We start from the raw sequence: 14,436 nt of genomic DNA, 5'->3' as shown, positions 1-14,436 counted from the left end.
ATCACTGTTATTTGGGCTCTGCTGTACGCAGGCAAACTTAATCCTAATATACTGCGGGTTACCTCTGTGAATCCTTACCGCCCTGTTGGGTACTTATGACCATCATCTTTGTTTTTACAGTTGAAGAAACAAAGACTCAGAGAGGCAAGTAATCAGCTTTGGAGAAAGCAAAGAGTCACTGTAACAAAACTGGAATGAGATTGGGGCCAGATTATTGAGGATCTCAGATGTCCTCTGAGCAGTGGTGGGATATAATCAGGACTCAAGAAAGGTTTTCCTCAGTTCTATGAGGATAGAGTAAGTTGTGATCAATTATGAAGTTATCATGTTAGTCTAAGGGCAAGACAAGCATGCAGATAGAAAGTGGGGAAGAGATGAGAACCTGGGCAGGTCAAAGTGAGGACTGTGATTCCCTGAGTGTGATGTGGGAGTCAAGATGAGTCATTTTTGGAGCATTTCTCCTTTATGTAATGATTACAGGAAAAGATGTTTAGTGCTCGTTTTGTGCTTTCAAAATGTATCAGTTACAATAAATATGTTAATACTGAGCATTTGCATAATTAATTTCCGTATTTGTTAGTAAATGTCCATAGATACAACTTGTTTCCTTTGGTATTCTGTATCCTTGGGAATTAACCTTGATTTTTATCAAAATTCTCATGTACCAACTTTGATAGTGGGCCATCTGTTAACTGTTATGCTCCCTATTTCCTCTGATTTTTCTCTGTCTGTTTTTTTAAAATTCAATTCTTTTTTAATCTTTAGAATTTTTTTAAATTACTGAAGTAGAGTCAGTTGACAATGTGTCAATTTCTGGTGTACAGCATAATGCTTCAGTCTTACATATACACATATATTTTCATATTCTTTTTTATTATAGGTTACTATAAGATACTGAATAGTTCCCTGTGCTACACAGTAGTAGAAACTTATTATCTATCCCTATCTCACTTTGATAAGACACTTACAGTTGAAATTTATCCAAGTTGTGTAACCTAACTCATACACTCTGAGTCTGAATTTTTAGCCAGTGATACATCAGTTATCCTCTCAAGGCAGATGGCTGCAGATATATTTTGACCAGATGATAACAAGGGAGTATATGTAGACCCAAGCAGAACAGGATCTGATACTTTCCATAGTCAGATGGGCAGCTGATAATAGCCACAATTCAGCCTACACTTGGCTGGGTGGTGGCGAGAGCATGAGGGTGAGCACAGAAGACTGCAGTCTTGAGGATCTTTGCAAAAGGATTTGTAGTAGGAAGATCGGGGTTGAGTCTTGGTCCAGAGATTTACCGGTTAAGTGACTTAGGGCAAGACGCTTTAGCAATGTTCTCCTATATAACATGGGTATAATACTTCCAATATAAAATTGCCTATTATATGGCAGGGGCTCATAAATGTTGGTTGAATCTGAGTTTTTTTATTCTGACTGGCAAAAACAAAAATTAGGACAAATTCCAGCAATCTAAAAAAAAACTGAATAAATGCAGACACTGTGTTCTTAGGAGATTAAATACTATGTCAGTTCTTATCAAATTAACTTACAGTGTGAGCGTAAGTTTAGTAAAAATGGTAATAGAATACTTTTTGGATATGGAAAAAGTACTTGAGAAGAACAAATAGGTGGGTGTATAAAACAAGATTCTAAAAAAGAAGAGTACAGGACAAATGAGAGAGAAAGATGGTGAGAAAAAGCTTTAACAAATATTAAAACAAAACATTATAATAGTTAAATAAGTGAACAGGCACAGATAACTTCAATGGTATATCCCAGAAGTACACCCTATTATTAAATAAAAATTCAGTAATTTAAAAAAGAAATCACTATAAATCAAATGAATTCATGAGCTTGAATGTAACAATTTGGAAGAAACCTAAGTAATGTCTCACACTGCATGCTGCCATAAAACATGTAACAGAGACACAAAGTTTTATTAAATTATTGAATGAGATCGATTACATTTGGAAGAGATGGAAGAGTTCACAAAGATAAATACTAAAACATTTGACTAAAGAAAAATGAAAAGCTTTTGTAAGTTAAATAAAAAAACTCTAACCAAAATAACAAATATATTAAGAAGATATGTTAGGAAAAAATTGTGCCAAAATGGCAAAGTATCATTTAGTTAATGAAGTATCATTACTTAATAGTTCAAGACTCATACAAATGGAAGAAAGCCTCTCCCTAAACTGAGCAACGATTTTGGCGCATTGAGGATCCATATAAACAAGTGGCAGGTTTGACAAATTGACTCACACTCATGAAAGGTAAACAAAAAATTCACAGTAGCACAAAAGATTTCAAGAAATACCTGCAGAGTGTATAGGTGCTAACAGATCAATTTATACATCAAAAGTTAATTTTGCTCCTAATTTCAACATAGTTAATTAAATAATTACCAAACAGCCTAAAATTCTTCTTCCTCTCTCTGCCCCCACACATCCTGTGAAAAGATAAAGTACCAAAAATAAGCAAGCCCTGAATACATGGTAGTAGTCAGCATCAATAAATTAGTTCACTGGTAAATAATGGAATGAAAGCAAAATATAGTCCTTTAGAAAAGATTTTTATTTTCTTGGCACACAGACATAAACATGACATTTGCCCACTAGATAAGCAGTTGAAGACATATGAGAAACAGAAAATACAATTCACATAGGTTATAATGTTCGTAGATAGGATGACAGGTCTCATGTTTCCTCAATTATCTTTGACACATTAAATTATCACAGCATACTGGTTAAAGTGGCAAATTTCTGAAATTAAAGAGTAAGACTGATTTGAATTAATGAAGAACCCAGGCACAGAACCATTCTCAAAATGTAATATATTGGTACCTCATCCAGCATCACTCAGGAATGAAGCATTCTATTTAAATGTTTTTTAGTCAAACAATTTATCCCTCTAAAGTCTAAAGCTGGTTATTTTAACTACCTTTGATGAAACAATGTGTAACTTGCCTCTTAAACTTTAAAATAGGCCATGCATATTATAACAATGTTCTTTCATTGATATTCCTAATAAGGAACATGAACCACTTAATTTTCTAGTGCAACACAATATCCTAAAAATTTTCTGAGGTGGATATTTGCCCTACTATAGGTAACCCCAATATGGCTATGTTTTAAAAATTGTCAACTTAATATTATTTATTTATTAGAATTCATTAATTTATTCATTTACTTATTTATCACATTTAACTGTCAGCCATTAATTCCTGCTTTTGTTAAATATGTTGATTTTCAGTTACTTTTCTTACCACCTTTAACATAGAAGTTAAATGAGAACAACAGAACTGTGAATCTTGGATGACTAATGGTTCTCCCTCTCAAGAAGGGTCATTCTTTTTAACTGCACAGCTTAGAGAAGCTTATACATTGAGCGATGAAGAAGGAAAGGAAACTTGGAAATCAATGCATTTATGGACAGTGGTCAGATTATAATCATGACTGTCCTTACAGTTGTAGGATTTAAACTGCTTTAGGTTGGAAAACCAGAAAACCAAGCTAGTTTAAAACTACTCCTAAAGTAGGGTCGAGTATGGGTATTTGACATCTGAAACATTTTTGTATTTTTACTACCCAGAAGTTTTAGTTTATTTGTTTTTCTCCTTTATTTTTATTCCTTCCTCATAGTTAAGGTGGTTGGGTATGTGACCTCTAACTGAGGAAAGTGTTACTGCACCATTATTTTCACTATAAATATACTAATATTTGAATAATATTATATAGTAATAAAAGGACTTCTGCAACTATTTTCTTTCAACTGAAAGTATAATGATCTAACTTAAGTGTTGTCTTGAGACAAAAACAGTAAAACGGAAAAAAAAAATTCATCTAGAAAATATGCACTATTCAAAAACGTCAAATCATACTAATGTTAAAGCCTTTTTCCTTTTATGACTTTTCTAAATTTAAGGTACCTTAAAATAATATTAAAAACTTTTCAAATGATTTTATTGAGTTCAAGATAACTACTGAATTCATAGCTCTATAGTATATTACGATTGTTCTCAATGCTAAACTTGTCAATGTAGGTTCTGGTTCACAGGAAGCCAGTTATCTATACACTTTTACACACAAACTAAAAATAGTTAAGTTTTAGAGAAATTAATATGGCATTTTTCCCTTAAATTTCTCATGAATATGCCCAACAATTTACATTTTGAAAATGTAAGCTATCTCACAGTATGAAACTGGAACTCAGGACTAATTTTATAAAACTGTTTTTATAAAATAAATTCCTAATGCTCTGTGATTTTTTCATATATCCTGTGCATCATCAGCACAAGTAAATTATGTAAATATACTGTTGATATTCATTATATTAAAAACATTAATATTTCAGTGAAAAAAATAAAAGCACATTATAAACATTTGTGCTTCATTTATGAACATATATTGTAGGTGGACACTTCCATGATTCAGCATTCATCTAGTACTTACTGAATGCAGCTAGAAATACTATAGTAAAAGGTGAGAACATTAATTAACCATAGCCTGTTTAGTATGTATTGTTACTGAAGAAAATATACTGCAATTCAAAGATACTTTTCCATTTCTTTCACTATTACATTTTCATATTTCATCTTCACTTATGTACAAATAGAGGATTACATGATTTTTCTTTTTCAAACTCTGGATTTCAAATTCTTTATTTCTAGGCATTTGAAGAATACTTCCTGAATTCAAAAGAAAAACATTCCACTGGTAATGGTAAGTTTTCTTTTTGACTCAAATCAAAAGCTACTCTGTACATTAAAAAAAAAGAAGAAAGAAAAACCAGTGTTTTACAGTCTTAACCTAATTGGGTATCAATAGTACATGAATTAGATTTTTTAAGTGATTTGTGCTTGTGCATATAAAGCATTTACATTACATTATGACCTTGCATTCCACAATACAATTGATTGCATATGTAATAAATATCCATGAGGCAACTATAAATCATAGAGTGTTTCAAGAATGACAGCAATTGACCAGGCTTGTGTTTCACAGCTGAAAGGACAGTATTGGCCATTCTCATTGGTCAGTTCTGGCAGTCCTTTCCAAGGAGATCTTAAAGAAAGAAAAGCCATTTTATGAGATACAATCGAACACATATCTCGTTGGATTAACAAAATAGGCAATACACCTGGTGATTTTGCCTTCTAGTATAGAAAACAATCATTTGTAGTCATTTACTACAAAATAAAACAGGATATCCTAAAGATTATAAAGAATTTAGATTCAAATTATTCTTTGACATTCAATCTTTGGGATTTAAGACTTTCAAATACAAAAGAATCCCTTTATGTATTAAAAACGTAGAAGAAACTACCAATGCAAGCAACACATAAGTAGAGAGGTACACGTCTTCTCAGGCCTAATTTTATCTCTTCTGGAGTAAGTTTATGAGACCCAAAGCGTAACTATGTGAATGTATTACATCTGATCTTGACAAAACTGTAAAATGAACATGAAACAATGAAGAACCACAGAATTATGATTAGAAAAAAAGTGACTTAAAAACAATCTAAATTTCTATAATTTCTCATTCTCCTAAATAGAAATAGTTAGTATTTACTGTGCATTTATTATGTTCTGATACTAAGTACTTTATATACATTATCTCATTTAATGCTCACAGCAACCCTGTCAGGTAGGTACCATAACTATTCCTGTCTATAGAGGAGGTAAAATAAGGTTAATAACTTGTTCCAGATCTCAGTATCAGAACATAGCATTATTAGCATATCAAATTTATTCTTAATTTCAATGTAGTGTAATCCTTAAATATGAAACAAAAATTAAAAAAATATAGAATTCAGTAATGTTTCATTTTTTAGTACATTTTAAAATTTGTTTCATTATTATGCTTTGTAACTCATGGCTGTTATATATACTTTTCTGAAGATATCAAATATTTCACAATAAAAATGAAAAAATAACTCCATTAGGTAAATATGGAGATACTTTGGGTAGTAATAATAATATTATCAGCTAGGTGTCATAGAGAAATAGAAAACAGAGAAAACTTATTTGTATCCAAGTGTTCAAGCTACTTCAGAGAAAAATGCCAGATTACTGAAGTTGGGTACCTGGGTATCTGTAATGGGTTAAATTGTATCCCCCTCAAAATTCATCTGTTGAGGCCCTACCTCTCAGCACCTCAGAATGTGAACTTATTTGGATATTGGGTTGTTGCAGATGTAATCAGTTCAGGTGGGTTAGGGTGGGCCCCTAATCCAACATGACCAATGTCCTTATAAAATGAGGAAATTTGAGCACGAACAGGCACAGAAGGAGGCTGCCGTGTGAAGGCTGGAATTATGCTGCAACAAGCCAAGGAATCAGCAGAGGCTAGGAGAGGCGGCTGGAAGGGATCCTTCCCTAGCACCTTCAGAAGGAGCATGGTCCTGCCAATGCCCTGATTTCAGATTTCTGGCTTCCAACACCGTAAGACAATTAAGCTTCTGTTGTTTAAGCCACTCAGTTTGTGGTGCTTTCTTAACAGCAGCTCTAGCAAACTAATACTGCACCAAAATTAAGAAATAAAACAAGCTTATAGAACCATTAAGTGCTGCTCATAATTGAATATGAACACAAGAACGTGGCTACCCACACTGATATAAAGAAGTCCCCTTTCCCTTGCTTCCTGAAAAATTCATTCCCCAAGTCATTAGGTGGGACAAAGAAGGTCAGTGAGGAGAAGAGGAGGGAAGGGCAGCAGAAGCACAGAGGGGAACATCAGAGTCTGGGGGTAATGAGGACGGAGTTCACACCAAGGATGGGGGTGGTCCAGGGCCCAGGTGGTGCAAGGGGAGCATCCATGTATACTGAGTAGCTACAGTGGGGTTGTCGGGCCCAAGGATAGTGAAGACGGCATCTATGTTTTGCGGCACCCCAGCGTGGAGTGTCAGAGCCTGACAGGGTGACCTGGGTCCATTGTGCTGATAGCAGAGTGTGGGGAATAGGTTACTCACTGCTGGAAAACGGAATCACAAATATGAAAAGGAGAGAAAAGCAGAATTTAACACTAGAATTAAACAGGTGTGGAGGCAGGTTTTCAGTATACAGTGACAGATAAATACATAGAAATTTAAATATATGGGCAATTGTTTTTCACTTGCAAATAGATTAGTGGCCTAGACAGAACATATTCTGAGCCATAAAATAAGCATCGATAAGTTTAGGAAGGTTAGAGTCATACAAAGTATATTCCTTGACCACAAAGGAATTAATATTGAAACCAGTGACAGAAACATCTCTGGAAAACTCCAAAATATTTGAAAACTAAATAACACCTTTCTAAATAACCCATGAGTCAAAGAAATCGAAGAAATCGAAGGGGAAAACAAAGTATTTTCAACTGAATAAAAATAAAAACAACATATCAGAGTTTTTGGGTACTGTTAGTTAAGTACATAGAGGGAAATTTATAGCACTAAGTACCTATATTAGAAAAGAAGAAAGGTTTTTAAATCAGTGATTTCAACTTATACATTAAAAAACCAGAAAAAGACAAATTAACCCAAAGTAAGCAGAAGAAGAGAATAATAAAAAGTAGAATAGAAATCAGTGAAATAAAAAGTTGAAAAACAATACAAAAAAAAATGGATGAAACCAAAAGCTGGTTCTTTAAGAAGATCAATAAAACCGATAAGCTGATAGCCAGGTCAATAAGGAAAAAAAGAGAAAAAAATCCAACTCATCAGTATGAGGAATGAGAATGTTGACATTACTGTAGATTCTAACATAATATAAAAAGTAATAATGTACTTTAGATGAAACCATTTCTTGAATTGCGGCAAATACTTTTGATCTGTCTTTTCATTTAATCTTGACAGCAAATAATGAGATAATATTATTGTCATCTTATAGATGAAGAAATTTATCTCAGAGAGGTTAAGTAACTTGCTCAAAGTCACATGTAAAAATAAGCAGCAAGGACGGAATCTGAAATCCAGTCTGAACCCAAAGCTCACACTTGAAGCTACTGTGCTATCAAAAGTAGCTACGGGAAACAGTAAGAAATAAAAATGGAAAGGTAGTTGAGAAAAAATTGTGGAAAGTAAGGAATTTGGATTTTATTCTGCAGCCAACAGGGAATTACTAAAGATTTTCAAATATAAGACAAAAATTGTGAGTTATATTTCAACAAGACTGATCTTGTTTGGGGTAACAGAGACGAAGTATGGAGGCTCTTGCCTATTCCAGGGGGAAGGTCGTGAGCTGCAGATTAGGCACTGGCAACAGCACGGAAGAGGGTGGGCGGTCAGAAGGCGCTCGAGAGCCAGAATCAAGTCTTGACAACTATGCGGATGTTCAGGAGAGGCAATGAGGTAAAATTAAAAAGTACCCAGGAATTTTGAGTTTGCAGAGCGTGAATAATGTTAATATTGCCACAAAAGTGGGAACTACAGGAAGAGAAAACTAGCGTGAGGGCAGATGAGTGATGGCAGTGGACGTCCGAGGTAAGAAGTTTGTCAGGTAGTTGAAAGTAGAAGTGGAATTTATGAAACTTCAAAATTACCTGAAGAGCGAAGACAAGAGATTATGTGAAATATAACAGGAGACAAGGTAGACAGAAAAATAAGAAAGATCAAGAATAGATTTTGGGAGGATGAATGTATTCAGGTGCCAGGAAGCAAAGGCAGAAAAGCAGGCAATGCAGGCAGTAGTGTTGGGGTGAAAAGCCCCGTCTGTGAAGCCAGAATGCTTGCAGTTCAGTGAGAGCTCTCCCAAATTCCTTGCCATTTGACTTCGTATAAATTACTTAACTTTCTCAGACTAACTTATAAAATGGAGGCAGTAGCTCATATCTGAGGTAATATCCATGTTACATGTACTAATATATTAATCCACAAAACAATCTTAGCACATCTATCATACAGATGAGGAAACTGAGGCTTAGAGTGGTTAAGCAACTTGTCCATAGCCATATAGCTGGTAAATGGAGATATAAATGATAACAGGAATAGGGTAACAATAGTAGAAGTAACTATTTTATATAGTTTTTTGGATTAAGTGAGTAATGTTATATAAATGCATTTAGAACAATGCCTGGAAGACAGGAAGTACTCAATAAATACTATTTGCTATTATCACAGTTGTTACTATTACTAGGTAAACAAGGGAAACCTAACACTATGGGTAGCATGAGGTTTTTCATAAAAAGAGGAAAATTAACAATGTCAGACAGTACAGCCAGGTCACGGAAGAGAACTGAAAGGAAGCCATGGCGTCCGGGGTCGAGAAAGCATCTCCTTGAGCGGTTTCACCACCCACAACACAAAAGCCAGACGGCCTGTGGCAATGAATGACTGCGTGGTCAGAAGGTCAAAAAAATGAGGTTAACTGTACAGGAAATATGCAGAAGAGAAAACAGAATGATAAAACAAGGCCTGAGGCAGGAACAGTATGAAGGGACTTTGTGTCAGGATAGGCTGACAGATATCTTTGTGTCTTAGGAAGGAAGGAACAAGTGGACTCCCAGGAAAGGATAATTATCGGAGCAAGGGCACGGAACAGGTGGGAGGGATGGCATTATAAGTAAGTAGAAGAATGACCTCTGCAGTGCAAGATATTCTTACTTCTCGTGGACAAAAGGAAGCAAGAGAAAATAAATGCAAGTAATGAGAACTACTGTGGGGCAGTAAAGGACAGAATGTAAGAATGCTCCTATCACCCTGAATTCACACTCAGTCTCTAGATGAGGGAGCAGTGTGGCAGGATTGGGGTGTTTCTGTGGCTATATTAAAATAATGAAAATAAACTTTGAAAAAAAAAGGAAAAAAAACTTTGACAACATTCATGGTGATAAATGGAAGTCCTTTATGTTCTTATAATAGAGGAGATAAAGCCTACGCTGTTTGTGCATGTTTATGCATAATTATTCTGAGCAATAAGGTGTACATATATTTAGGCTTAATCCAAAGTTTGTGAAGCTAAGGTAGCTTTCGACTGAGTTGTATCATCTTTACAAAGACACGTAACTCTTGACACTATCTGCCGACAATTAGGACAGAGGAGATGACAAGTGGGTTGGAAACAGTCAAAAGATCAACTGATATTTTAATTTTAATGAAATCATTTCTGAAAATTATTTTCTATTGCATCTTTAGATCAGTTAACTCAAAAGGCACAGCCTGAGTACTTTTAGTTTTTGTATTTATCCTATGCTAACCACATCCAAAAATAAGTTAAATTTTAAAAAATAAAGACTATTCCACCACATGTATAAATCATGCAATATCAAGTCTTTAAATTAAAACAAATAACCTAAAATAATTAAAAGAAGGCAAAAATTACATAGAACTTGTGTTAAAGAGTAAAGCTTTCACATTTCATCGGGAAACGTAGAACATACAGAAATGAATTCTAAGGAAATGCCATTTAACTTAACATCTAATAAAATGACTAAACACTAGTTTTGGAAATTACATGTCCCTGACAACTTACCTTTCAAGATGAACATAATGTCGAGAAAGAACATTTTTAACCAAAAATATAGTCTTTGCAGTAGCCTCTGGACCCATCAATCTGGAAAAATATAATTTCGCACGAAGAAAATACCCAACAGGCCACAGCCACTCCTGAAAGAGGTAATTTAAAAGTGAAGAAAAAGAAAGAGCTGTAAATATCTAAAATTCTTTGCAAAGTAACTTTAATTGAAAACTCAAGGAAGAGAAAGGAAATTCTTACAGGCCCTTGGTGATAATTGAAACCTTTAGCAAGATTGTAGTTGTCATTGTCTAAGGCATTGTCGTAAGTTCCACAGTAAACCGTATCACTGCAAAATGATTGAAATTTAGGTTAAAAAAAGATCAGACATTATATAGGAAGCATTAGAAAAATGTCCTAATAGCAAAGTATTATTATTTCGTCTTCCATTCTGTGGACTAAATAAAGCTCATCATCCATTTAACCTAAAATTAGTTTATACTGAGTTCAGAGGACTTTAACAATGTGTTAGGGAATGACTAACAAACACTTCCTGGCTAATACAAAAAATACAAAATATTCAGGTATCTTGTCTTCGAAGAGTTACCCTGACACTAAATATTGGTTACAGTCAATTATTTAACTAGGCCTCTAACGTATTTACAACAATTAAAATATACGCAGAATAATTTGAATTGGTAAACATTAAAGATAAGGTTTTATTAATTATTATATATTGGAAAGGTTGTTTTTTAAACTTCTCCATGAAGTTATTTTAAAATTAATGAAAACTGGTGCCTTACAAGGTTACAAATAGCAACTGAATACACACAGAGAATTTACATACACTTATAAACTAAATAAAGTATTAAAAAACATTGCAACATTTACTGTAAGACAGTTATTTATACTCTGTTTAGTTAAATTATTACTTTCCTTTCTTTTAGTGAGGTAGAACTTGACACACGAATAAGCTTTAACTGGGTTTTAGTTTTGACTAGTGATTCTTAATGTCTCTGAAAATGCGGAGAACACTTTAGAATGCAGATTAAACACACACATAAAATTTTGCATCTCAAGACTGAAATGAGCACACAATAGGTTAGGAAAAATCTACGAAGGTCAGGGTACTATAGAAATGGGGCTCTCTCATGTATGATAGAAAAAGCAAACTGATGATGGGTACCCAGCTTTAAAGTTAAACCAGTAAGAGAAAGAGAAAGGTCATACAAACTCAAGAAAAAAGCAAAAATTGAAAAATATAAAATGACATAAACATATAATCATAAAAACAAAAGTATGTATTAGTTTAAATAAAAATAGTGGTGTAATTAGAGAGGACGGAACAAGTTTATGGTGAGGTGAGAATAGAGTTAAATCCTTATCTGTCATCACAAGAAGTAAGCAAATAATATCTAATATTTAAAATAATCAAGAAATGGCTGTAAACACATACTATTTAGAAATATGGAAGGAACTACTATGGGTAACAATCTAGAAAATAAAGATTGTCTCTAAGGAGACGATACATTTATAACTCTAATGTCCATAGTAGTCATGTATAACTTTTACAATCAGAAAAAATAGTCATTAGAAAATATTTATGACATAATAGTTTTATAAATTTGAAATTCATCTATTGATTATTGACTATAAGACAAGCCAAAGGCATTTTGAACATTGATGTTTAATGAAGACAGAGAAGGTATTTTTAAAAATTCAGTTTGAATGCAATTGTAGAGATTTTATTGATAAGCAAAAAATCATGGCTGGACGCAATAAAATATCAACAACATTCTTTTTTGGTGGGGGGAGGTAATTAGGTTTGTTTGTTTGTTTGTTTGATTGTTTATAATGGAGGCACTGGGGATTGAATCCAGGACTGGTGCATGCTAAGTGTACACTCTACCACTAAGCTATATACTCTCCCTCCTACAACGACATTCTTAATACTTCTACTCCAACTTACTCTGGATCCAAAGTTTTCATGCCAAGAGGACCAAGCAGTTTTTTTTCTGCAATCTCCAAAGCTTTCCATGCTTTTTCTGCAGTGAAGAGCTCGGGGGCCTAATGAGTATAAAAAACAAATATACAAACTGTTTAAGATCACAGAAGAGTTAGTTCCCACTGACACTGGAACATAAACTATTGATAAACTTGGAAAAAGAATGAACAATTTTTAAATACAGTGTGGGCCAATTAAAACGTAGACACCTAATCAGACCTAATCCTATCAGGCCGACTTGAAAGTACGGAACTTGGCTTTAGAGGTTAGGAAAGCTGTCTGAGGTGCCTGTCTCCTTGTGCCACTTCAAGAAAGCATAGTAGCCCCAAAAGGAAGTTGTCACAGCGACAATGAAGGCAGAATACATTTAAACCCACCTAATTCATTCTTCAGAGGATTTTCAATAGCTTCCTTTAAGTTTATCTGGAACTCATTTTTTGCTCTTAGGGTCATAATAAAATACAGAAGGATTTGCACACCGATAGCATGAGTAATTTACTTGTGATACGGACAAAGAGGGAAAGCCCTGGTGACTAAGAATGTGTATTAATTTTAAAGGTTAACGGAAATCAAGTGCACACTGAACCAAAGCTACCTTTATGTACCTTTGTATATTTTCTACTCTAATTAACAGTACTATGTTTAATACTCTTTTTGACAAAGTGGAAACATCTAGGCAGGCACAGAAGAACACACACCTTCTCTATTTTACTGTACTTTATTTTTAGACTCAGTACAGATAAAATAAGGAGAGTCTAGAATTTTCGGCTGGACAGGACTAATTACAGCAATACAACAAAGAAAACAGAGTGTGAACTGAAGCTATTCATATTAGTTCATTAGTCCACAGGTTTCCAACTGGTGGGCTGAGGCACTGGTCACGGCGCAGGTGTACAGATGCCCTCAGCTTTCAAGGCAGCTGGGCGGGGCCTGGGGCTAACTGAAGCAGGTGAATCTGGCACAAGCAAATCAATCCTTTTAGCCCAGAGGGCTATACAAGTATCATCATTTTCTATGAGTGTTATGATGTGAAAAATGTTGGGAAGAACTTCATTCGTCATCATTTGTTGTTTTATATTTTTTTGATACTGAACGTTACAGGTTAAGGGTCAAATGCATGATGCTTTATTCATGAGAAAGGACCATACAGAACTAGCGGTAAACAATGCACTTTTTAGCAATTAAATAAATTCACTGGTGTGGAAATAAAGAACTAAATAAGCCCTATAATAACATTTTTGAAATTTGAAAATAATAAATCACTTACCACAACCATTGCTATAGTAAAATTAGGCCTGAGCTGATAGTCACACCAAGGGCTTGAAGCTCCATAGCTATCTTTGTATATGCCACGTTTGTGCACCAGGTTAGGATGCTTTTCATTGACATCTGAAGGGTCTTCTGACACATAAAATAACTTTTCAAAATTGGCTTGTATCTTTTTGTTCCACTCATCATAGGAGACTCTCACCACCTTTCCTGCAACATTATAAACAACTTGGTAGTTTTAAGCATTCATAGAAATCCACACCTTTAGTTACAGCTAAAAAGTAATATTTAGTCAATAAATTATCGACTTTTTGAAAGTGTCAGGGTCTTTTGAAGGGCACTAACCAGAAATTAAAAATTACCTTTCACTGTATTAGCAAAAAAGGACTAGACTCTAGCAAACGATCCCAGATCACTTGGATCACTCTTATATTTGATACAATTAACTTTATTGAGTACTTGCAAGGAGGCTAGTCTGAATTGAGAGGTGCCAGAAGTGTAAATACACACTGTATTTCTAAGCCTTAGTACCCCCCAAATAAATGGTTCATGAATAATTTCATATTGACTACATATTGAAATAATATTTAGCACAATTGAGTTAATAAAAAATACCATTAATTTCACCTGTTGCGTTTAACTTTTTAAAATGTATGTACTAGAAAATTTTAAATTATGTATGTGACTTAAATTATGTCTTTTGGATAGCACTGTTCTAGAAAAAGAGAGGTA

At 34.1% G+C, this 14,436-nt stretch overlaps 1 protein-coding gene across 1 annotated transcript in view; it reads right to left on the bottom strand.

The window, feature by feature from the left end:
• Positions 1 to 2,553: 2,553 nt before the first annotated feature.
• Positions 2,554 to 14,436, bottom strand: part of AGL (amylo-alpha-1, 6-glucosidase, 4-alpha-glucanotransferase) — a 63,245-nt gene continuing 51,362 nt past the window's right edge. The window contains 5 exon segments of the mRNA XM_032487175.1: positions 2,554 to 5,063; positions 10,449 to 10,582; positions 10,692 to 10,779; positions 12,400 to 12,497; positions 13,703 to 13,914. Coding sequence (XP_032343066.1) covers positions 4,946 to 5,063; positions 10,449 to 10,582; positions 10,692 to 10,779; positions 12,400 to 12,497; positions 13,703 to 13,914 — 650 coding nt within the window. The 3' untranslated portion in view covers positions 2,554 to 4,945.

The sequence above is a fragment of the Camelus ferus genome, chromosome 9, assembly GCF_009834535.1.
Source record: "Camelus ferus isolate YT-003-E chromosome 9, BCGSAC_Cfer_1.0, whole genome shotgun sequence".
Lineage (NCBI taxonomy): Eukaryota > Metazoa > Chordata > Mammalia > Artiodactyla > Camelidae > Camelus > Camelus ferus.
The sequence above is the reverse complement of the archived record's forward strand: the minus strand, read 5'-3'. Positions and strand labels throughout refer to the sequence as shown.